Raw genomic sequence first — 26500 nt, 5'->3', positions numbered from 1 at the left:
CAACCCTTCATCACAACAAAAAATGGCAAAAGTACACTCTTACTACAGAGGAACGCCGTTTTTCATAACGAGAGAAGACACAAATCCTCGATTATGTAATGGCCACAGACCTTGCTAAGCACACATGATAAGTGACCAAACAACATTTTCTTTAGGAAAACATTTTTTCTCAAGCGGAAGCACAACCCCAGCAACTTAAGCTGAGGGTTACATCGTATCCCCACAAACACAGTGACACAATATATTGTAAACAAACATGTCTGAGAGGAGGGGGGGGAAGCCCCAGGGAAACCGTGGTGTCACCCCTCCTATCTTACCCTTGATACGACCAAGTTGAACAGGTACCCCTGTTAATATGTGAACATGCTGTTCATTGTCATCACAGGCTGAGAAAAAGATTCATTCCTCAATCACATGTCACTAAGCATAGCTTCACAGGTTAACTAACCCTCTTAGTTGTGAGTTCACCCACGTTACAAACGTTACATGAACACACATGTTCTCATCACAACTAACCAGTTCATTTTTACACATGTAAAAAACAACGCCGATTTACTATGGAGAGAGAAGCTATACCAGTGACAAGACAATTCACACACAACACGCGTCGTATCCTCAATGTATTGCAGCAACACATGTTTTGGAAACATTTTTATTACAAAACATTTAGAAGGGAAGAAAAGAAGAAGTGTTTAAAGTCCGGTCAGGACTCCTACCTTCACCCTGAGCGCAGGCCAAGAGGACTGCAACATTGGTCAACGGGACACCGAGTCGAACCCAGCATCTCCTGTGTTGGTGATGAGGGTATGTCCGCTACGCCACCCAGCCGCCGTTCTCCATGTTGACGAAGTCCTCGCTGGCATGGCACCTGGGTGTAGGGTCGACTAACATCCTCTGTCAAAGATGATGTCGTAGTCAGAGTGTTAAAGGCATGTTATAGTCACAGTAACGTTCAACAGTGTAGCATTAAGCTAACAGCCGACCGACTGATAGCAACAAGCTAACGTTTACTAGCCTAGTGAACACAACGAGCTAGCGCCGCAGCTAACAGCTGACTGGCTAACAACCGTAGGCCACAAACTAGCACGCCAGCTAAGCAGCTATCACCTGAACTGTACACAACGACATAATAAGCCACACTTCAGACAGGCCGCCGCCTGAGTCCCTCCCCATCCTAAGAGGGAAGAGAAAAAGAAATGTCAAACACAGTTTTCAACTGTGATTTACCAGACATACAGCGGAGCCGGCAGAATTCCCATCCAGGCTGCAGCCGACTTGAGCATGGATCTTCCGATAACGAAGATCCATGCCCACTTTTCCTCGTGCCTTAGGGTGTACTTTCACATTCACGTGAAAGATGGGGCCTGCACGGGACAGAGAAGCATCCGCTTGTCCAGAGAATCCTGGGTTCAACCAGGTCTCGGTCGCGGCCCACTAGGTTGACCATCATGGGCGTCAGACCAAGATCCTCCGTCCGCCGCTTAAGAAGCCGAGCAGAGGACCCCAATCCGGGGCCGGCTTCCGTAAAATTGTCAGCTAACCCCCATAGGGTTAACAGACAACTAGTGCTCGCAAGCAAAACAGTACTCACCCAGCACGGAAGCAAACCGGTTTCTCACAACAGCCGGTGCCTCCCACAGTCCAGCTGTATGACCGGAGGGTCAATACCCATCCAGCCGCAGCAAGGAGGACTGCAGTTGGGGAGTATATCAGCGGCGCGAGCCCCTAATACGAAAAAGCCGGTGGAGGTCAGAATGATCATCATCTTCCAGACACTCCAGTGACGAAGACAATATCGCCGTATTTTCTCGAAAATAAAGATATAATGTCAACGTATCTCCTTATCTTCCGTTTTCCTCTCAACTTTCCTCAGCTTAACAACCTCGTCAAGTGATGTATACAACAGGCACTTCCTTGTGGTGAAAGTGAAGAAGGAGGCGAGTAGGTGACCACACACCTGCTTATGAAGGTAGCGGATAGGGGTGTGGCCAGACGGATGTTGGTATGTAAAGGTACATTGTGGATTTTTATTCAGTGCGGGTGCACGAAGTGAGGTTAGTGCAGATGACGCTGAGCGGCAGCCAGTATGATATAGAACCTTCTGTAGTGTGGTAGTGAAAGGGTTAACCTTCTCTAGTGTAGGGGAGAAAGGTTAACCTTCTGTAGTGTGGTAATGAAAGGTTAACCGTCTGTAGTGTGGTAGTGAAAGGGTTTGATTGATTGATTGAAAACGTTAATTAACAGATGGCAGAATGGGTACAGTACAGTACAGCTCAATACACACAATTGATAAGGGGATGCAGACCAGAGAAAGACTTTCGTCTTGTTTACATCAAGTGAGGTAGTGAAAGGTTAACCTTCTGTAGTGTGGTAGTGAAAGGGTTAACCTTCTGTAGTGTGGTAGTGAAAGGGTTAACCTTCTGTAGTGTGGAAGTGAAAGGGTTAACCATATGTAGTGTGGTAGTGAAAGGGTTAACCCTCTGTAGTGTGGTAGTGAAAGGGTTAACCCTCTGTAGTGTGGTAGTGAAAGGGTTAACCCTCTGTAGTGTGGTAGTGAAAGGGTTAACCCTCTGTAGTGTGGTAGTGAAAGGGTTAACCCTCTGTAGTGTGGTAGTGAAAGGGTTAACCCTCTGTAGTGTGGTAGTGAAAGGGTTAACCCTCTGTAGTGTGGTAGTGAAAGGGTTAACCCTCTGTAGTGTGGTAGTGAAAGGGTTAACCCTCTGTAGTGTACTGGTTCTGTAAACCATTGCAAAACTGAATCCAGCAAATGTAATTAAAATCTCACGTTTACAAGTTCACTCAATCAACTAGAGAATGAAACTGTGTCTCCTTTCGGTGGTGGGTCTCCCCACGTATGTAGGTTTGCATCACTGATTGGAATGTGAATTTAAATCACATAAGAGTTGTCAGAACAACCCCTTTAGATTTGCAAGTCTCATCAATGTAAATATAATTTTTAAATGCACATATATTATGATTATTCAAACTTGCTGGAAGGATACAGATTAAGTCATCTCCACCCACAGCGGCTGCATATAATACAAGAGCTGTCAGTCACGTCTGGCGTCTGCGACTTACTAGGTTATGTAACTTTAATTGCCATGTAAATTTGTCAAAATTTACATCCCTTGTCTGAAGTATGCCAACGTTATGCTGTGAAAAAGGGACTTCAAACTTGCAGGAACTTTCTTTCATTTTGGTAGTTTTGTCCTCGTTCCTGCTCACATGCATGATGTTTATTCAGGGTGAGACCACCTCAAACAGGAGGACCAGGGTGAGACCACCTCAAACAGGAGGACCAGGGTGAGACCACCTCAAACAGGTGGACCAGGGTGAGACCACCTCAAACAGGAGGACCAGGGTGAGACCACCTCAAACAGGAGGACCAGGGTGAGACCACCTCAAACAGGAGGACCAGGGTGAGACCACCTCAAACAGGAGGACCAGGGTGAGACCACCTCAAACAGGAGGACCAGGGTGAGACCACCTCAAACAGGAGGACCAGGGTGAGACCACCTCAAACAGGAGGACCAGGGTGAGACCATCTCAAACAGGAGGACCAGGGTGAGACCACCTCAAACAGGAGGACCAGGGTGAGACCACCTCAAACAAGAGGACCAGGGTGAGACCACCTCAAACAAGAGGACCAGGGTGAGACCACCTCAAACAAGAGGACCAGGGTGAGACCACCTTAAACAAGAGGACCAGGGTGAGACCACCTCAAACAAGAGGACCAGGATGAGACCACCTCAAACAAGAGGACCAGGGTGAGACCACCTCAAACAAGAGGACCAAGGTGAGACCACCTCAAACAAGAGGACCAGGGTGAGACCACCTCAAACAAGAGGACCAGGGTGAGACCACCTCAAACAGGAGGACCAGGGTGAGACCACCTCAAACAGGAGGACCAGGGTGAGACCACCTCAAACAAGAGGACCAGGGTGAGACCACCTCAAACAGGAGGACCAGGGTGAGACCACCTCAAACAAGAGGACCAGGGTGAGACCACCTCAAACAGGACCAGGGTGAGACCACCTCAAACAAGAGGACCAGGGTGAGACCACCTCAAACAAGAGGACCAGGGTGAGACCACCTCAAACAGGAGGACCAGGGTGAGACCACCTCAAACAAGAGGACCAGGGTGAGACCACCTCAAACAAGAGGACCAGGGTGAGACCACCTCAAACAAGAGGACCAGGGTGAGACCACCTCAAACAAGAGGACCAGGGTGAGACCACCTCAAACAGGAGGACCAGGGTGAGACCACCTCAAACAGGAGGACCAGGGTGAGACCACCTCAAACAAGAGGACCAGGGTGAGACCACCTCAAACAGGAGGACCAGGGTGAGACCACCTCAAACAAGAGGACCAGGGTGAGACCACCTCAAACAGGAGGACCAGGGTGAGACCACCTCAAACAGGAGGACCAGGGTGAGACCACCTCAAACAAGAGGACCAGGGTGAGACCACCTCAAACAAGAGGACCAGGGTGAGACCACCTCAAACAAGAGGACCAGGGTGAGACCACCTCAAACAAGAGGACCAGGGTGAGACCACCTCAAACAAGAGGACCAGGGTGAGACCACCTCAAACAAGAGGACCAGGGTGAGACCACCTCAAACAAGAGGACCAGGGTGAGACCACCTCAAACAAGAGGACCAGGGTGAGACCACCTCAAACAGGAGGACCAGGGTGAGACCACCTCAAACAGGAGGACCAGGGTGAGACCACCTCAAACAAGAGGACCAGGGTGAGACCACCTCAAACAGGAGGACCAGGGTGAGACCACCTCAAACAAGAGGACCAGGGTGAGACCACCTCAAACAGGACCAGGGTGAGACCACCTCAAACAAGAGGACCAGGGTGAGACCACCTCAAACAAGAGGACCAGGGTGAGACCACCTCAAACAGGAGGACCAGGGTGAGACCACCTCAAACAAGAGGACCAGGGTGAGACCACCTCAAACAAGAGGACCAGGGTGAGACCACCTCAAACAAGAGGACCAGGGTGAGACCACCTCAAACAAGAGGACCAGGGTGAGACCACCTCAAACAGGAGGACCAGGGTGAGACCACCTCAAACAGGAGGACCAGGGTGAGACCACCTCAAACAAGAGGACCAGGGTGAGACCACCTCAAACAGGAGGACCAGGGTGAGACCACCTCAAACAAGAGGACCAGGGTGAGACCACCTCAAACAGGAGGACCAGGGTGAGACCACCTCAAACAGGAGGACCAGGGTGAGACCACCTCAAACAAGAGGACCAGGGTGAGACCACCTCAAACAAGAGGACCAGGGTGAGACCACCTCAAACAAGAGGACCAGGGTGAGACCACCTCAAACAAGAGGACCAGGGTGAGACCACCTCAAACAAGAGGACCAGGGTGAGACCACCTCAAACAAGAGGACCAGGGTGAGACCACCTCAAACAAGAGGACCAGGGTGAGACCACCTCAAACAAGAGGACCAGGGTGAGACCACCTCAAACAAGAGGACCAGGGTGAGACCACCTCAAACAAGAGGACCAGGGTGAGACCACCTCAAACAAGAGGACCAGGGTGAGACCACCTCAAACAGGAGGACCAGGGTGAGACCACCTCAAACAGGAGGACCAGGGTGAGACCACCTCAAACAAGAGGACCAGGGTGAGACCACCTCAAACAAGAGGACCAGGGTGAGACCACCTCAAACAAGAGGACCAGGGTGAGACCACCTCAAACAAGAGGACCAGGGTGAGACCACCTCAAACAAGAGGACCAGGGTGAGACCACCTCAAACAAGAGGACCAGGGTGAGACCACCTCAAACAGGAGGACCAGGGTGAGACCACCTCAAACAAGAGGACCAGGGTGAGACCACCTCAAACAGGAGGACCAGGGTGAGACCACCTCAAACAAGAGGACCAGGGTGAGACCACCTCAAACAGGAGGACCAGGGTGAGACCACCTCAAACAGGAGGACCAGGGTGAGACCACCTCAAACAGGAGGACCAGGGTGAGACCACCTCAAACAGGAGGACCAGGGTGAGACCACCTCAAACAGGACCAGGGTGAGACCACCTCAAACAGGAGGACCAGGGTGAGACCACCTCAAACAGGAGGACCAGGGTGAGACCACCTCAAACAGGAGGACCAGGGTGAGACCACCTCAAACAAGAGGACCAGGGTGAGACCACCTCAAACAGGAGGACCAGGGTGAGACCACCTCAAACAAGAGGACCAGGGTGAGACCACCTCAAACAGGAGGACCAGGGTGAGACCACCTCAAACAAGAGGACCAGGGTGAGACCACCTCAAACAGGAGGACCCGGGTGAGACCACCTCAAACAGGAGGACCCGGGTGAGACCACCTCAAACAGGAGGACCAGGGTGAGACCACCTCAAACAGGAGGACCAGGGTGAGACCACCTCAAACAGGAGGACCAGGGTGAGACCACCTCAAACAAGAGGACCAGGGTGAGACCACCTCAAACAGGAGGACCAGGGTGAGACCACCTCAAACAAGAGGACCAGGGTGAGACCACCTCAAACAGGAGGACCAGGGTGAGACCACCTCAAACAAGAGGACCAGGGTGAGACCACCTCAAACAGGACCAGGGTGAGACCACCTCAAACAGGAGGACCAGGGTGAGACCACCTCAAACAGGAGGACCAGGGTGAGACCACCTCAAACAAGAGGACCAGGGTGAGACCACCTCAAACAAGAGGACCAGGGTGAGACCACCTCAAACAAGAGGACCAGGGTGAGACCACCTCAAACAGGAGGACCAGGGTGAGACCACCTCAAACAAGAGGACCAGGGTGAGACCACCTCAAACAAGAGGACCAGGGTGAGACCACCTCAAACAAGAGGACCAGGGTGAGACCACCTCAAACAGGAGGACCAGGGTGAGACCACCTCAAACAAGAGGACCAGGGTGAGACCACCTCAAACAGGAGGACCAGGGTGAGACCACCTCAAACAGGAGGACCAGGGTGATACCACCTCAAACAAGAGGACCAGGGTGAGACCACCTCAAACAGGAGGACCAGGGTGAGACCACCTCAAACAGGAGGACCAGGGTGAGACCACCTCAAACAGGAGGACCAGGGTGAGACCACCTCAAACAGGAGGACCAGGGTGAGACCACCTCAAACAAGAGGACCAGGGTGAGACCACCTCAAACAAGAGGACCAGGGTGAGACCACCTCAAACAAGAGGACCAGGGTGAGACCACCTCAAACAAGAGGACCAGGGTGAGACCACCTCAAACAAGAGGACCAGGGTGAGACCACCTCAAACAAGAGGACCAGAGTGAGACCACCTCAAACAAGAGGACCAGGGTGAGACCACCTCAAACAAGAGGACCAGGGTGAGACCACCTCAAACAGGAGGACCAGGGTGAGACCACCTCAAACAGGAGGACCAGGGTGAGACCACCTCAAACAAGAGGACCAGGGTGAGACCACCTCAAACAGGAGGACCAGGGTGAGACCACCTCAAACAAGAGGACCAGGGTGAGACCACCTCAAACAGGACCAGGGTGAGACCACCTCAAACAAGAGGACCAGGGTGAGACCACCTCAAACAAGAGGACCAGGGTGAGACCACCTCAAACAGGAGGACCAGGGTGAGACCACCTCAAACAAGAGGACCAGGGTGAGACCACCTCAAACAAGAGGACCAGGGTGAGACCACCTCAAACAAGAGGACCAGGGTGAGACCACCTCAAACAAGAGGACCAGGGTGAGACCACCTCAAACAGGAGGACCAGGGTGAGACCACCTCAAACAGGAGGACCAGGGTGAGACCACCTCAAACAAGAGGACCAGGGTGAGACCACCTCAAACAGGAGGACCAGGGTGAGACCACCTCAAACAAGAGGACCAGGGTGAGACCACCTCAAACAAGAGGACCAGGGTGAGACCACCTCAAACAAGAGGACCAGGGTGAGACCACCTCAAACAAGAGGACCAGGGTGAGACCACCTCAAACAAGAGGACCAGGGTGAGACCACCTCAAACAAGAGGACCAGGGTGAGACCACCTCAAACAAGAGGACCAGGGTGAGACCACCTCAAACAAGAGGACCAGGGTGAGACCACCTCAAACAAGAGGACCAGGGTGAGACCACCTCAAACAAGAGGACCAGGGTGAGACCACCTCAAACAGGAGGACCAGGGTGAGACCACCTCAAACAGGAGGACCAGGGTGAGACCACCTCAAACAAGAGGACCAGGGTGAGACCACCTCAAACAAGAGGACCAGGGTGAGACCACCTCAAACAAGAGGACCAGGGTGAGACCACCTCAAACAAGAGGACCAGGGTGAGACCACCTCAAACAAGAGGACCAGGGTGAGACCACCTCAAACAAGAGGACCAGGGTGAGACCACCTCAAACAGGAGGACCAGGGTGAGACCACCTCAAACAAGAGGACCAGGGTGAGACCACCTCAAACAGGAGGACCAGGGTGTTATGTACTAGAGGCCTGATCACTCTGTGTCACGGGGCATGTAGGTGAGGGCTGCCACTTAGTTAATTAGTGCTGATTGGTTACCTGCTGGGAGGTTTAAAACCAGCCAGGCACACACACATGCAGGGTCTGTGTTTAGAAGAGTGTGGGTTACCAGATAGATTGTCACGTTCTTCCAGTCCTTATCCTTTTAGCTTACACTAGTAATTCCTTAATATAGTAGCACTTGAGTTAATATACAGGTTTTGGTGTCGGTTTTGCACATAGGTTGCGGGCCTTGAGCCAGGGTCGTAACAATTGGGCGCTCGTCCGGGATCTTTTACCCCTAGAACTTTGTTTGGTGTTTTTTTTTGTGTTGCACGGGGTGTCATCATATTATGATTTGGGTGGTGTTCGTTACATTTGGTGTAACGTGGGGGCTGAGCCATTTCATCAAACAGGTGAGTATGCCGTATTTGTTTGTAATTTGATGTGACTACTTATGCTGTTAAAATATATAGTTTAGTAGGCACCACATGTAGATAGGGACATTATTTTCTGGTTGTGGGTTAGCGTCCGGTGCACCACGTACTCCTGGGGCGGTCAATGAAATGATTGTATATGATCTTTGACTGGTAGCAGGTGTGGTTGAAGAAGGTTAGGTCTACAGGGCATTAGTTTAAGGGTAGGTAGGTTAGGGCGGCCAGGAAACACAGGTAGTGTGGTAGGGCTTGAATTAGTGTTTCTTAGGGTAGACATGTGGTAGGCCGGGTTTTTTTTCTTCCCCTGCAGTTTAGACGTAGAAGCGTATGTGGTCACATCAGGTTAGAAGGCGCACCTGTTTGGAATTGTTTGTTGGATTTATTTTGTTTTGTTTGTTTGAGTGTTTGTTGAGCATACCTGGTAGCACCTAACACCCTGAGTGTATGTCACGTCTATTTAGGGTGGGTGTGGTTTTTTTTTTGGTTTTTTTTACGTCCTTGAAATGTGCGCTCCGTAGCACACATTGCCACAGCGTCCCTTTATGGTTGTTATTAGTGGCTTTGGCATTCAGTATGGTTCTTCAGTGGTTCGTCGTGGTTCTTTAGTCGTTCTTCGGTGGTTCTTTGGTGTTTCTTTGGTGACTCTATGGTGAACGGGTGGTGGCGCTGGTGTAGGAAAGATGGCTTCCGTTAGGGATTTTGTTGATCTCCCTTCGCATGACTTGTTGGAGAGGTTTTCCAAAGAACAGCTTCTGGAGCTTGCTGTACACTACAAGGTGGAGCTTTCTCCCAGTGAGAAACGGTTGAAGCCATCTGCCTTGAGTGCTTTAAGGGTGTTGCTCATTAGAGGGCAGGTGCTTGAGGAGAGGGTGGAGCAGCCTCCTTCGTCTGACGCGTCTCCGCTTTTATCTGGTGCAGAGGGTGAATGGAGGGTTAGAGAGTTGGAGTTTAAGGAGAGGCAGCTACACCAAGAGCGTGAGGAGAGGAGAGAGGAGCGTGAGCTTAAGGAGAGGAGAGAGGAGCGTGAGCATGAGCGTGAGCTTAAGGAGAGAGAGAGGAGAGAGGAGCGTGAGCTTAAAGAGAGGAAAGAGGAGCGGGAGCTTAAGGAGAGACAAATGTTGCTGGAGCACGAGCGTGGGCTCTGTTAAGGAAGGACAGGACACTCTCACTGAGAAACATTGCTTTACACTGAAACCTAGGGCTTGCTGGTGTAGCGTCAGCGAAGCGTCGAGAAACGAAGAGGGACAAAGAGGAGGAGTTATCCTGGAGTTCACCGCCGAGGAATCCACCGATCCACCCAGTGCTAAGTACACCATAATCCTATATTTCCCTCCCACACTGCTATTTCTCTACTTCCTCCCTGCCACTCTTGACAAGACAATGTGTCTCATACCTATATCCACAATCTGCTCCTCCAGAACTGACTCTACCCATCCACGCCAGTTTGCTAGCAACCCGGCTAATCTCTCCTACCCTCCTACAGCCACTAATACACCTGTCACAGTACGGGGAGGCTTATGGAATTGTCAATCAGCAGTCAAGAAAGCTGACTTCATTACTGCCTACGCCCATAGTCTAAATCTGCAGCTCCTGGCTCTAACTGAGACCTGGATAACCCCCAATAACTCATCAACACCTGCAGCATTATCTACAAACTATAACTTCACTCACACACCTCGACCTTCCAGACGGGGTGGAGGCACTGCCCTCATGACATCTCCTTCATGGGCTACAAACGTAACACCACTCCCAGAACTGTCACTCTCCTCTCTCGAATATCATGCAGTATCTGTCTCTAATCCTTTCAATCTCACCATTGTTACACTCTACCGCCCTCCAGGTACACTCGATCACTTCACAGATGAGCTGGACATGCTTCTTAGCTCCTTACCGGAAGATGGTACCCCTCTCCTTCTACTGGGCGACTTCAACCTGCCTGACTCATCTCAGTCAGTCATAGTAGTCTCCCTCCTACAATCGTTTGACCTGACTCCCACTGCCATGCCTCCCACCCACAAAGCAGGCAACTCCTTGGATCTCATATTTTCCCGTAACTCCAGCATCATTAACACCACGGTAACTCCCCTACATGTATCTGACCATTCCTTCATATCCTTCTCACTAACTCTCATGCTTAACCGAAAGGTCTCCACCCCAACTCAAACAGTCTCACTCAGACGCAACCTGCCCTCCCTATCCCCCTCCACCCTCTCCTCTGACATACTATCCGCTCTACCTTTGAGTGACACCTTCTCTGCTCTCTCCACAGAGATGGCAACCTCCACCCTCCTTTCAGCCCTTGCAACCTCCTTCGACAAGCTCTGTCCCCTTGTTGAGAAACCTGCCCGCCGTTCCCCACCCAGTCCATGGCTGACAGATCCAGTGAGAGAACAAAGACAGGTCCTGAGAGCAGCTGAAAGGAAGTATAGAAAGTCACGCCTCACTGCTGACATCGACACATATCACAACCTCTTGTTAACATTCTCCAAAACCATCACTAATGCCAAAGCTTCTTTCTTCCACCATAGGATCGAGGCCTCTGCCAAGAATCTTCGCAAACTGCATGCTACCATGTCCTCCCTCCTCACTCCCCCCCCACCCCCCCCTCCCTCATCTTTCTCTGCCGAAGACTTTGCGATCTTCTTTGAGGAAAAAGTGGAGAACATCCGCAGCTCCTTCTCCCAACCCCCACCCATTCCAAATGCTGAATCGAGAACCTCATCCTTCACTCTGTCATCTTTCTCTCCCATTACAGAAGCAGAGACCCTGACACTGGTAACGTCAAACCGTCCGACTACTTGCCAGCTGGACCAGCTACCCTCCCCACTCCTCCAGACCATAGCACCAGACATCCTCCCATTCCTAACTGCAACCATCAACTCCTCACTCAACTCGGGGGTGGTCCCCACCTCCCTAAAACAAGCCAGAGTCACGCCGCTCATAAAAAAACCAACCCTGAACCCTACCGTCATAGGCAACTACCGTCCTGTCTCTCTTCTCTCCTTCCTTTCTAAAACACTTGAACGTGCTGTATCCAACCAACTTACTACTTATCTCTTACAGAATGACCTCCTAGACCCTAATCAGTCAGGCTTCAGGACTGGTCACTCCACAGAGACAGCCCTCATTGCGGTCACAGAGGCACTTCACTTAGCAAAAGCGAAAGGCCTCTCCTCTGTCCTGATTCTCCTAGATCTATCTGCAGCCTTCGACACAGTCAACCACCAGATCCTCCTTGCGGCCCTCGCAGGAATGGGAGTGGCTGGCTCTGCGCTGACATGGCTGTCATCATACCTCAATGACCGCTCCTACCAAGTGTCATGGAGAGGGACCCTGTCGGCCACCCGCCCCCTGCGGACGGGTGTCCCCCAGGGCTCGGTTTTAGGACCCCTTCTCTTCTCCCTCTACACTAAATCACTGGGTAACATTATCACGTCTCATGGCTTCTCCTACCATTGTTATGCCGACGATACTCAACTCTTCCTCTCCTTCCCTCCCTCAGATATCCACGTCTCTGTGCGGATCTCGGCCTGTCTGTCCGACATCTCAGCCTGGATGACGTCCAACCACCTCAAACTGAACCTAAGCAAAACAGAATTGCTCCACCTGCCGGCCAAATCCTCCCCCCTAACCGACCTTTCAATCACAGTCGAGAATGCAGCTGTGACTGCGTCCCCGACCGCCAAGAACCTTGGTGTTGTCCTCGACGACCAGTTGAACTTCTCTGCTCACATCGCAGCGACGACCAGAACCTGCCGATTCCTCCTGAGCAACGTCAGAAGGATACGCCCCTTCCTGACAAAAGAAGCCACCCAACTCCTCGTCCAATCAACAGTCATCTCCCGCCTCGACTACTGCAATGCACTGCTCGCTGGCCTCCCGGCCACTGCCACTAAGCCTCTTCAACTCATTCAGAACGCAGCGGCCCGCCTGATCTCAAACCTACCGAAGTCGGCCCATGTCACCCCACTTCTTAGGGACCTGCACTGGCTCCCCATTGCTGCACGAATCCGCTTCAAGGCCCTCGACCTAGCATACCGTGCGGCAAAGGGAACCGCTCCCGCCTACCTCCGGTCAATGGTCTCTAACTACACACCCTCAAGACCCCTACGCTCTGCATCTTCTGGCCGCCTCAGACCTACTCCTATCCAAGCTCCGGGAGGGTCATCAAAGAGAAGTCGCCTATTCTCAGTCCTTGCCCCACAATGGTGGAATGAACTACCCACCCCAGTTAGGACAGCCGAATCACGTCCAATCTTTCGCCGTCGACTAAAGACGCACTTCTTCAACCACTATCTGAATTAAAAAAATAAAAATAAAATCTAACCCTAACTAACCGTACTGTCATGCACTTGTCCTAATAAACTAACCTACACTGTAGCACTCAACACTTTGATGAACATTGTTGCTCAGCTGATAGAGTTGTGCCCTTCCTGATGGCTTGTCGTACAGAACTTGTAAGTCGCTTTGGATAAAAGCGTCAGCTAAATGACTAAATGTAAATGTAAATGTAGAGGAATTTAAAAGGTGTGTTCCTGATAACGTGTCCACACATCTAAATGAGCATAAGGTATCGAAGATAGCCGACGCTGCTGTCTTGGCTGATGAGTTTGTGTTAACACACAAATCTGTCTTTGTAGAGGAGGGCCGTGTGGAGTCCAGGGGTAGTAGGCGTCCTTCTCAGGGGAGCCGGTTCCCGGCACCCGTGTCTGCTGGTCGGTTTACTTCGACTCCTAGGCAAGGTGGCTCTGCTAGTGCATTCCCAGAGGGGGTTATCTGTTTTTACTGTAAGGAGCCTGGTCATATCGTTGCTGGATGCCCTGTGCTTAAGCAGAAAAATGTAAAAACGGTGGCTCTGGTAGAAATCATGGACAGGACACCTATGCCGACATTAGAGGGTGGGGTGCGAAGTATCAAAGGTGCAGACAGGGAGCTAGAGGGCTCCTCAACATTTATGATGGATGGATTTGTTTCACTGGTTGGTGCATTAGGATCAAGGCAGGCTATTACAATATGGAGAGATACAGGAGCTTTCCAGTCTCTCATTCTGGATGGGATTTTGCCATTTTCGGAAGATTCTTCATTGCATTCCGGTGCCATTGTTCAGGGCTTTGGAGGAGGCTTTGTGAATACTCCTTTGCATGAGGTCTCGCTAAACTCTCCCTTAGTATCAGGCAATGTTGTCGTAGGAGTGTGTTCTCACATTCCCATAAAGGGGGTGTCCTTCATTCTAGGGAACGATTTGGCCGGTGGCAAAGTGCTGGCTACTCCAGTTGTAGTTCCCGTCCCTGTAGTTTCTGAGGTTCCTGATGAGCTCGCACAGAAGCATCCAGGAGTGTTTCCTGTGTGTGCGGTAACACGCGCAATGTCAAAGGTCAAATGTGACACCCATGAGGTTGTTAACTTAGATGGTGATATGACACTTAGTGACACGTTCTTTGTTGAGTTGAAAAGTGGCCCTGATGAGGGTTTTGGTAAGGTGATACCGTCTCATGAGCAGTTGGTACTAGAGCAAAACAAGGATGTCTCCTTGTCGTCCCTCTTTGAAGAGGCGGTTTTAGAGGATGCAATGGTAGATACGTCTCAAGGATACTTTGTTAGCAATGACGTGCTCATGAGAAAGTGGACACCACCTAACCTGTCCAGTCTGGATGACTGGGGCAGTGTGTTTCAGATTGTTGTTCCAGCCGTGTATCGTCCTGATATACTGCATCTAGCACATGATCATGATCTTGCTGGTCACATGGGGGTCAGGAAGACTTATGACCGTGTGCTGAGACATTTTTGTTGGCCTCGTTTGAAGTCAGATGTGGCACAATATTGTCGCTCGTGCCATGTGTGTCAGGTGGTTGGTAAACCAAACCAGAAGATCCCTCAGGCTCCTCTGCAGCCTATCCCTGCCGTTGGGGAACCTTTTGAGCGGATCCTCATTGACTGTGTTGGTCCCCTCCCTCGAACTAAGACAGGGAACCAGTACCTTTTGACTATTATGTGTGCAGCGACCCGTTTTCCTGAAGCCATTCCTTTACGCAAGATCACAGCCCCAGCTATATCCAAAGCTCTGGTTAGGTTTTTTTCGACGTTTGGTCTACCAAAGGTCATTCAATCAGATCAAGGGTCTAACTTCATGTCCCGTCTCTTTGCTCAGGTCCTCCAGCAGTTGTCTATCCAGCATTGCCCTTCCTCTGCCTATCATCCAGAGTCCCAGGGGGCGCTGGAGAGATTTCACCAGACTATCAAAACAATGCTGCGGGCATATTGTACGGAGTTCGACAAAGACTGGGATGATGGAATTCCTTTGCTTCTGTTTGCTGCTAGGGAGGTAACCCAGGAGTCTCTTGGATTCAGCCCGGCTGAGCTGGTGTTCGGCCACACAGTGAGGGGTCCTTTGAAACTGCTGAAGGAAAAGTGGTTGGCTGACCAGACTCCTTCCTCTACTAATTTGTTGGACTATGTGTGTGACTTCAGGCTTAAGCTTAGTAGAGCATGTGAACTAGCGAAAGAGAACCTAAAGGTAGCCCAAGGAAAAATGAAGGTGTGGTATGATAGGCGGGCCCGACATAGGGTGTTCTCACCGGGAGACAAGGTGTTGGTTCTCTCGCCTATTCTTGGGTCTGCATTACAGGCTAAATACAGTGGGCCATACTCCATTGAGCGCAAAGTTGGTGAGGTCGACTACTTGATTAAAACTCCCGACCGCAGGCGCAAGAGTAGATTATGTCACGTCAATATGTTGAAGGCGTACAATGATAGGGCTCAGATGGACCAGTCAGGGGTCAAGCCTGTGGCTATTCTGACAGTTTCTGCATCTCCTATTGTGGCCGACTGTTCTGTGTCGAAGGAGATTTCTCAGGGCAGGTTGCCAAACACCCAGATACTAGGTGACTTGGACTCACACCTGTCGTACTTGCCACTTCCTGAGCGTGCGGATGTGGTGCGCCTACTTAGACAGCATACACGTTTGTTTTCTGATGTCCCTAGTCGTACTAATGTACTCGAGCACGACATTGATGTTGGTAGTGCAGGGCCAATTAAGCAACATGCCTACAGGGTGAATCCGGAAAAACGACGGATCTTGAGTAAGGAAGTAGACTATATGGTGAGACATGGCATTGCGGAGCCCAGCTCTAGTGCGTGGAGCTCCCCCTGCCTGCTTGTTGATAAGCCAGACTGCACTCATCGGTTCTGTACTGACTTCCGTAAAGTTAATGCAGTAACCAAGCCGGACTCGTACCCTCTTCCTCGGATGGACGACTGTATCGATCGGGTGGGTTCAGCAGCCTTTGTAAGTAAATTGGATTTGCTGAAGGGATACTGGCAGGTTCCGCTTACTCCGCGAGCACGTGAGATATCCGCTTTTGTCACACCAGAGAGTTTCTGCCAGTATACAGTGATGGCCTTTGGCATGCGAAATGCCCCAGCGACGTTTCAGCGGCTAGTGAACAAGGTCCTGGCCGGAGTAGCGTTCTGTGAGGCATATCTGGATGACCTGGTTATCCACAGTTCCTCTTGGTCACAACATGTGGAGCATCTGGCGGAAGTGTTCAAGCGGTTGGGTGATGCTAACTTGACAGTTAACCTTGCGAAATGTGAATTTGGACAGGCCACGGTTACCTACCTGGGTAAGGTGGTTGGACGTGGGCATGTGTGCCCCATTACAGCTAAGGTGGAGGCTATAGTGGGCTTCCCTGCTCCCATCACCAGGCGGGAGTTAAAGCGCTTCCTAGGTATGGCAGGGTACTATAGGAGTTTCTGTAGGAACTTTGCTTCTGTTGTTGCCCCTTTGACCAATCTGCTCAGTCCTAAGGTACCTTTCGTGTGGACTGAGACTTGTCAACAGTCTTTTGAGAGCATCAAGGGTATTCTGATTAGCGCTCCCGTTCTGTCAGCTCCCGATTTTCAACTGCCATTCAAGTTGGCAGTGGATGCTAGTGACCTCGGTGCTGGAGCCGTCCTCCTGCAAGAGGATGCATTAGAGGTGGAGCACCCAGTGTGCTACTTTTCTAAAAAGTTTGACAGGCATCAACTGCACTACTCTACTATAGAGAAGGAGGCGCTCGCTTTGGTTCTTGCCTTGAACCATTTTGATGTTTACGTTGGATCCTCCAGTTTACCCCTTGTTGTGTATACAGACCATAACCCTTTGGTTTTTCTTCGCAGCATGGTGAACTCGAACCATCGTTTGATGCGATCGAGTTTGTTCCTCCAGGCGTATAACTTGGATATTCGCCACATTCGTGGGAGGGACAACGTGCTAGCAGACGCCCTCTCACGATCATAGTACCGGTGTTTGTGGTACCCGTTATCACTGTTGTGGTAGTGGCCCTGACAACTAAGGGGTCACAGTTGTTTTTTTGTTTTGTCTATGAGTTGTTGTGTAGTGGTTGCCTCTTGGGCAACCAGTTTGGTGGGGGAGGTGTTATGTACTAGAGGCCTGATCACTCTGTGTCACGGGGCATGTAGGTGAGGGCTGCCACTTAGTTAATTAGTGCTGATTGGTTACCTGCTGGGAGGTTTAAAACCAGCCAGGCACACACACATGCAGGGTCTGTGTTTAGAAGAGTGTGGGTTACCAGATAGATTGGTAGTTAGATACCTCAAACAGGAGGACCAGGGTGAGACCACCTCAAACAGGAGGACCAGGGTGAGACCACCTCAAACAGGAGGACCAGGGTGAGACCACCTCAAACAGGACCAGGGTGAGACCACCTCAAACAGGAGGACCAGGGTGAGACCACCTCAAACAGGAGGACCAGGGTGAGACCACCTCAAACAGGAGGACCAGGGTGAGACCACCTCAAACAAGAGGACCAGGGTGAGACCACCTCAAACAGGAGGACCAGGGTGAGACCACCTCAAACAAGAGGACCAGGGTGAGACCACCTCAAACAGGAGGACCAGGGTGAGACCACCTCAAACAAGAGGACCAGGGTGAGACCACCTCAAACAGGAGGACCCGGGTGAGACCACCTCAAACAGGAGGACCCGGGTGAGACCACCTCAAACAGGAGGACCAGGGTGAGACCACCTCAAACAGGAGGACCAGGGTGAGACCACCTCAAACAGGAGGACCAGGGTGAGACCACCTCAAACAAGAGGACCAGGGTGAGACCACCTCAAACAGGAGGACCAGGGTGAGACCACCTCAAACAAGAGGACCAGGGTGAGACCACCTCAAACAGGAGGACCAGGGTGAGACCACCTCAAACAAGAAGACCAGGGTGAGACCACCTCAAACAGGACCAGGGTGAGACCACCTCAAACAGGAGGACCAGGGTGAGACCACCTCAAACAGGAGGACCAGGGTGAGACCACCTCAAACAAGAGGACCAGGGTGAGACCACCTCAAACAAGAGGACCAGGGTGAGACCACCTCAAACAAGAGGACCAGGGTGAGACCACCTCAAACAGGAGGACCAGGGTGAGACCACCTCAAACAAGAGGACCAGGGTGAGACCACCTCAAACAAGAGGACCAGGGTGAGACCACCTCAAACAAGAGGACCAGGGTGAGACCACCTCAAACAGGAGGACCAGGGTGAGACCACCTCAAACAAGAGGACCAGGGTGAGACCACCTCAAACAGGAGGACCAGGGTGAGACCACCTCAAACAGGAGGACCAGGGTGAGACCACCTCAAACAAGAGGACCAGGGTGAGACCACCTCAAACAAGAGGACCAGGGTGAGACCACCTCAAACAGGAGGACCAGGGTGAGACCACCTCAAACAGGAGGACCAGGGTGAGACCACCTCAAACAGGAGGACCAGGGTGAGACCACCTCAAACAAGAGGACCAGGGTGAGACCACCTCAAACAAGAGGACCAGGGTGAGACCACCTCAAACAGGAGGACCAGGGTGAGACCACCTCAAACAAGAGGACCAGGGTGAGACCACCTCAAACAAGAGGACCAGGGTGAGACCACCTCAAACAAGAGGACCAGGGTGAGACCACCTCAAACAAGAGGACCAGGGTGAGACCACCTCAAACAGGAGGACCAGGGTGAGACCACCTCAAACAAGAGGACCAGGGTGAGACCACCTCAAACAAGAGGACCAGGGTGAGACCACCTCAAACAGGAGGACCAAGGTGAGACCACCTCAAACAGGAGGACCAGGGTGAGACCACCTCAAACAAGACCAGGGTGAGACCACCTCAAACAAGAGGACCAGGGTGAGACCACCTCAAACAAGAGGACCAGGGTGAGACCACCTCAAACAGGAGGACCAGGGAGAGACCACCTCAAACAAGAGGACCAGGGTGAGACCACCTCAAACAAGAGGACCAGGGTGAGACCACCTCAAACAAGAGGACCAGGGTGAGACCACCTCAAACAGGACCAGGGTGAGACCACCTCAAACAAGAGGACCAGGGTGAGACCACCTCAAACAGGAGGACCAGGGTGAGACCACCTCAAACAAGAGGACCAGGGTGAGACCACCTCAAACAAGACCAGGGTGAGACCACCTCAAACAAGAGGACCAGGGTGAGACCACCTCAAACAAGAGGACCAGGGTGAGACCACCTCAAACAAGAGGACCAGGGTGAGACCACCTCAAACAAGAGGACCAGGGTGAGACCACCTCAAACAAGAGGACCAGGGTGAGACCACCTCAAACAGGAGGACCAGGGTGAGACCACCTCAAACAGGAGGACCAGGGTGAGACCACCTCAAACAAGAGGACCAGGGTGAGACCACCTCAAACAGGAGGACCAGGGTGAGACCACCTCAAACAAGAGGACCAGGGTGAGACCACCTCAAACAAGAGGACCAGGGTGAGACCACCTCAAACAGGAGGACCAGGGTGAGACCACCTCAAACAGGAGGACCAGGGTGAGACCACCTCAAACAAGAGGACCAGGGTGAGACCACCTCAAACAAGAGGACCAGGGTGAGACCACCTCAAACAGGAGGACCAGGGTGAGACCACCTCAAACAAGAGGACCAGGGTGAGACCACCTCAAACAGGAGGACCAGGGTGAGACCACCTCAAACAGGAGGACCAGGGTGAGACCACCTCAAACAGGAGGACCAGGGTGAGACCACCTCAAACAGGAGGACCAGGGTGAGACCACCTCAAACAGGAGGACCAGGGTGAGACCACCTCAAACAAGAGGACCAGGGTGAGACCACCTCAAACAGGAGGACCAGGTGAGACCACCTCAAACAAGAGGACCAGGGTGAGACCACCTCAAACAAGAGGACCAGGGTGAGACCACCTCAAACAAGAGGACCAGGGTGAGACCACCTCAAACAGGAGGACCAGGGTGAGACCACCTCAAACAAGAGGACCAGGGTGAGACCACCTCAAACAAGAGGACCAGGGTGAGACCACCTCAAACAAGACCAGGGTGAGACCACCTCAAACAGGAGGACCAGGGTGAGACCACCTCAAACAGGAGGACCAGGGTGAGACCATCTCAAACAAGAGGACCAGGGTGAGACCACCTCAAACAAGAGGACCAGGGTGAGACCACCTCAAACAAGAGGACCAGGGTGAGACCACCTCAAACAAGAGGACCAGGGTGAGACCACCTCAAACAAGAGGACCAGGGTGAGACCACCTCAAACAAGACCAGGGTGAGACCACCTCAAACAAGAGGACCAGGGTGAGACCACCTCAAACAGGAGGACCAGGGTGAGACCACCTCAAACAGGAGGACCAGGGTGAGACCACCTCAAACAGGAGGACCAGGGTGAGACCACCTCAAACAGGAGGACCAGGGTGAGACCACCTCAAACAGGAGGACCAGGGTGAGACCACCTCAAACAGGAGGACCAGGGTGAGACCACCTCAAACAAGAGGACCAGGGTGAGACCACCTCAAACAGGAGGACCAGGGTGAGACCACCTCAAACAGGAGGACCAGGGTGAGACCACCTCAAACAGGAGGACCAGGGTGAGACCACCTCAAACAGGAGGACCAGGGTGAGACCACCTCAAACAGGAGGACCAGGGTGAGACCACCTCAAACAGGAGGACCAGGGTGAGACCACCTCAAACAGGAGGACCAGGGTGAGACCACCTCAAACAAGAGGACCAGGGTGAGACCACCTCAAACAAGAGGACCAGGGTGAGACCACCTCAAACAGGAGGACCAGGGTGAGACCACCTCAAACAGGAGGACCAGGGTGAGACCACCTCAAACAGGAGGACCAGGGTGAGACCACCTCAAACAGGAGGACCAGGGTGAGACCACCTCAAACAGGAGGACCAGGGTGAGACCACCTCAAACAGGAGGACCAGGGTGAGACCACCTCAAACAAGAGGACCAGGGTGAGACCACCTCAAACAAGAGGACCAGGGTGAGACCACCTCAATCAAGAGGACCAGGGTGAGACCACCTCAAACAGGAGGACCAGGGTGAGACCACCTCAAACAGGAGGACCAGGGTGAGACCACCTCAAACAGGAGGACCAGGGTGAGACCACCTCAAACAAGACCAGGGTGAGACCACCTCAAACAGGAGGACCAGGGTGAGACCACCTCAAACAGGAGGACCAGGGTGAGACCACCTCAAACAGGAGAACCAGGGTGAGACCACCTCAAACAAGACCAGGGTGAGACCACCTCAAACAAGAGGACCAGGGTGAGACCACCTCAAACAGGAGGACCAGGGTGAGACCACCTCAAACAGGAGGACCAGGGTGAGACCACCTCAAACAGGAGGACCAGGGTGAGACCACCTCAAACAGGAGGACCAGGGTGAGACCACCTCAAACAGGAGGACCAGGGTGAGACCACCTCAAACAGGAGGACCAGGGTGAGACCACCTCAAACAGGAGGACCAGGGTGAGACCACCTCAAACAGGAGGACCAGGGTGAGACCACCTCAAACAGGAGGACCAGGGTGAGACCACCTCAAACAGGAGGACCAGGGTGAGACCACCTCAAACAAGAGGACCAGGGTGAGACCACCTCAAACAAGAGGACCAGGGTGAGACCACCTCAAACAAGAGGACCAGGGTGAGACCACCTCAAACAGGAGGACCAGCCCAAACGAACTGCACCATGGGAGAAAAAGCTCCAAGGTTCGGTTCGACTGAACACGGCTGGTGTGAACGCACCCCTTAGGTTTTGTGAGACAGGCAGCCTCTCGAATCATCACTGCCTCCGATCATATTGAAACGGTTCTCTGAATGAATGAAAATGGTGAATTTCGATTGGTGTATAGGTAAATGGTGCATTTATATAGAGGGCTTTTATCCAAAGCGCTTTACAATTTGTTCCTAACATTTCACCCATTCACTCACACATTCACACACCGACGGCAGAGGCGATGCAAGGTGCCAACCTGCTCATCGGGAGCAATTAGGGGTTAAGTGTCTTGCTCAAGGACACATCGACACGCTGCCCGGGAGGAGCGGGAATCGAGACGACTGCTCTACCTCTCGAGCCACTGTCGCTCCCTTATAGTATAGTATAGGCTTTATAACACCATGAGTGTGGTGGTGTGGTGTGACACAGAAGACAAAACCCATTCATTCATAGGACGTGGGGTATATAATATTAATATATATATATATATATATATATATATATATATATATATATATATATATATATATATATATATATATATATATATATATATATATATATATATATATATATATATATATATATATATATATATATATATATATATATATATATGCCCTATAATGATGCTACTGGGGATACAGGCAGAGCCGCTGGATCTCCAGAGTGTGTCCTTGGTCGTCCTGACAGAACCTCCGCGCGGACCTCCCTCCGCCGTTATGAAACCGTCGACATGCGTTGCCTCGGCACTGCTTTTAAAGGGAATGAGAGGAGCTGATATGATTGGCCATAATTGAAGCCAGCCACAATCCCACCTGCTAATAACGTATTCCTCCTACTCCTATTCCTCCGAGCCTCTTCACGAGCAACACCGCACTGCGCCAGGGGGGCGTCTCCGGTCACCGAATTACCAAAGATAAGTTCCGACACACCCCCACCACGTACGCCAGCGGCCTGATCTCACGCGCGCCGCGCGCTTTGCTTACGCCTGAATTCAAGATTCAAGATTCAAGAGGTTTATTTGTCACATACATACCAGGGCATACAGTGAAATGCGGGTGGCCATGCCCGCTTTGATTAAAGTGCAATAATACTAATAATAAAATAGACATAATAAACAGGTAATAAAATAGACATAAAATAGGCATGATAAAATAGACATGCAAAAGTCCTAAGATAGTGCAATACAATGTTAGCTACGGATATGTAAAAAGGATTATATGCAGTACTTGCTATATCTAAACTATACTATACAAGAACCACATCGGTTCTTTCCTTAAAGTGAGCTTTATTTTCCTCGTTCCTTTAAAGTGTCCTTTCCATTTTGTTTAAAGTTACCATTTGTGTGTGAGCGAATGCAGCACGTGTGTTGTGTGAATCTAGTCACGGAAATACGGCCCTCTTGTGTGTTCCTCGTTTGCGATAAGAGTGACGTGAGCAGGGGATGTTTTCAAAACTCTGTGAATCACAGAGACACTGAAGCAGAACGTCTCTAAGCCATGGAACGGTACAGTATATGAATAATGTAAAACCGGAGGAGCCAGAAAGTACAAAACTGTATATTCCCTCAATGGACGTGTTGACCTAGAATTCCAGTTGTGTCACAGTTGTATAGACTCTAAACAAAGAAGGAGCTAATTGGTCAACCATCCTTTAGATTAGATTAGATTAGATTAGATTAGATTAGATTAGATTAGATTAGATTAGATTCGATTAGATTAGATTAGGTTCAAATGTATTGTCATTATTCAGCACAAGTACAGTACAATGGAAATAAGTTTGGCATCCAACCAGAGTGCAAATGTAACAGTAAAGTGTAACAGTAGGCTAATATACAATGTACAGGTGATTGTAGTGCTAATCAGATGTTTGTACAGAGTTGTAGTATTAATATGTACAGTGATACAGATATAAAGACACTATTGTGAGGGCTGGGTAAGGACTGCATGCTGCCCAACGAGGGGGCGTGCCGAACATTCTACCTCACGCACCTGAGAGTGGTTGGCAATCAGCTCGTCGGGAGACTACTAGTACTGCTGGTTGCCTTCCACTCATTGCCAGGTCGTTCTGTATGCTACCATCAACCGCCGCGCTCCTGGTGAGACATCGTCTTCGCTCTCTATAATCCCACGGGAGGATTTCCTATGTTCTCACTGGGAGACGTCAAGCCATCCGTTGCTACCATCTACCGCTGCGTTTCTTACCGATCTTGAACTCGATGGGTCCGAGACGCGGGTCCTCCAGGATGTTCAGTCGTCTCTTCTTGCGCCAGCAGCGAGCGGGGTACGTGTACAGCTGGCCTGGTGCGTGGCCTGCGGGGGACACAGTACAGACAGAGGGTCAGAGGTCAGTGGAGGAGAGGCCTGCGGGACACAGTACAGACAGAGGGTCAGAGGTCAGTGGAGGAGAGGCCTGCGGGGGAACACAGTACAGACAGAGGGTCAGAGGTCAGTGGAGGAGAGGGCTGCAGGACACAGTACAGACAGAGGGTCAGAGGTCAGTGGAGGAGAGGGCTGCAGGACACAGTACAGACAGAGGTCAGAGGTCAGTGGAGGAGAGGGCTGCAGGACACAGTACAGACAGAGGGTCAGGGGTCAGTGGAGGAGAGGGCTGCAGGACACAGTACAGACAGAGGGTCAGAGGTCAGTGGAGGAGAGGGCTGCAGGACACAGTACAGACAGAGGTCAGAGGTCAGTGGAGGAGAGGGCTTGATGCAGGGACACAGTACAGACAGAGGGTCAGAGGTCAGTGGAGGAGAGGGATTGATGCAGGGAACACAGTACAGACAGAGGGTCAGAGGTCAGTGGAGGAGAGGGCTGCGGGACACAGTACAGACAGAGGGTCAGAGGTCAGTGGAGGAGAGGGCTGCGGGCACAGTACAGACAGAGGGTCAGGGGTCAGTGGAGGAGAGGGCTGCGGGGGGACACAGTACAGACAGAGGGTCAGAGGTCAGTGGAGGAGAGGGCTGCGGGGGGACACAGTACAGACAGAGGGTCAGAGGTCAGTGGAGGAGAGGCCTGCGGGACACAGTACAGACAGAGGTCAGAGGTCAGTGGAGGAGAGGGCTTGATGCAGGGACACAGTACAGACAGGAGGGTCAGAGGTCAGTGAGGAGAGGATTGATGCAGGGACACAGTACAGACAGAGGGTCAGAGGTCAGTGGAGGAGAGGCTTGATGCAGGGACACAGTACAGACAGAGGGTCAGAGGTCAGTGGAGGAGAGGGCTGCGGGACACAGTACAGACAGAGGGTCAGGGGTCAGTGGAGGAGAGGGCTGCGGGGGGGACACAGTACAGACAGAGGGTCAGAGGTCAGTGGAGGAGAGGGCTGCGGGGGGACACAGTACAGACAGAGGGTCAGAGGTCAGTGGAGGAGAGGCCTGCGGGACACAGTACAGACAGAGGTCAGAGGTCAGTGGAGGAGAGGGCTTGATGCAGGGACACAGTACAGACAGAGGGTCAGAGGTCAGTGGAGGAGAGGGATTGATTCAGGGACACAGTACAGACAGAGGGTCAGAGGTCAGTGGAGGAGAGGGCTTGATGCAGGGACACAGTACAGACCAGAGGGTCAGAGGTCAGTGGAGGAGAGGGCTGCGGGACACAGTACAGATCAGAGGGTCAGAGGTCAGTGGAGGAGAGGGCTGCGGTGGGGACACAGTACAGACAGAGGGTCAGAGGTCAGTGGAGGAGAGGGCTGCGGGGGGACACAGTACAGACAGAGGTCAGAGGTCAGTGGAGGAGAGGGCTGCGGGACACAGTACAGACAGAGGGTCAGAGGTCAGTGGAGGAGAGGGCTTGATGCAGGGGACCCCCGGGTGTCCTCCAGGGAGATGACATGGGGGGCCCTGTCAGAAACACACATATTTAATTCCACTATTGTTCCATTCACTAGACTAGAGGTCAGACAGAGAGAGAGAGAGAGAGAGAGAGAGTGAGAGAGAGAGAGAGAGAGAGAGAGAGAGAGAGAGAGAGAGAAGAGAGAGAGAGAGAGAGATGAGAAGAGAGAGAGAGAGAGAGAGAGACACACACACACACAGTCTCTCTCTGAACAGATACAGAGCCAGGGGCAGATCATTGCCTGCAGGAGCGTCTGCTATGCTGCCAAAACACACTGATGTTACAGAGAGGGGAGGGGGTAGAGAGAGGCAGACAGAGAGAGAGAGAGAGAGAGAGAGAGAGCGAGAGAGAGAGAGAGAGAGAGAGAGAGAGAGAGAGAGAGAGAGAGAGAGGGAGCGGGGGCGGGAGCCAGGCAGGGGGCAGAGAGAGGGAGGGAGAGACACACACACACAGAGAGGGAGAGTGAGACAGACAGAGAGAGAGAGAGATAAAGCCAATTTTAATTGAATTGAGAGAGAGACAGAGAGGGAGAGAGCGAGGGCGGGAGTCAGGCAGAGGGAGATATTGAGAGACAGAGAGAGGGAGAGAGAGGGGGGAGAGAGGGGGTCACGCAAGGGGGGAGAGAGAGAGAGAGAGAGCGAGAGAGAGATATGCACTGACGTGAAAATAAAAAATATAACAAATAATACAATGATTGATGTCGATATGA

The 26500-nt window shown here is 51.8% G+C and overlaps 1 protein-coding gene across 1 annotated transcript in view; it reads right to left on the bottom strand.

The window, feature by feature from the left end:
* dpf1 (double PHD fingers 1) overlaps nt 1–26500 on the bottom strand; it is a gene marked incomplete at its 3' end in the record, with an annotated part of 119007 nt that overhangs the window by 49625 nt on the left and 42882 nt on the right. The window contains 1 exon segment of the mRNA XM_084309607.1: nt 24160–24267. Coding sequence (XP_084165733.1) covers nt 24160–24267 — 108 coding nt within the window.

The sequence above is a fragment of the Notolepis coatsorum genome (assembly GCF_963971535.1).
Source record: "Notolepis coatsorum genome assembly, chromosome: 1".
Classification (NCBI taxonomy): domain Eukaryota; kingdom Metazoa; phylum Chordata; class Actinopteri; order Aulopiformes; family Paralepididae; genus Notolepis; species Notolepis coatsorum.
This window is presented reverse-complemented; position numbering and strand designations above follow the sequence as displayed.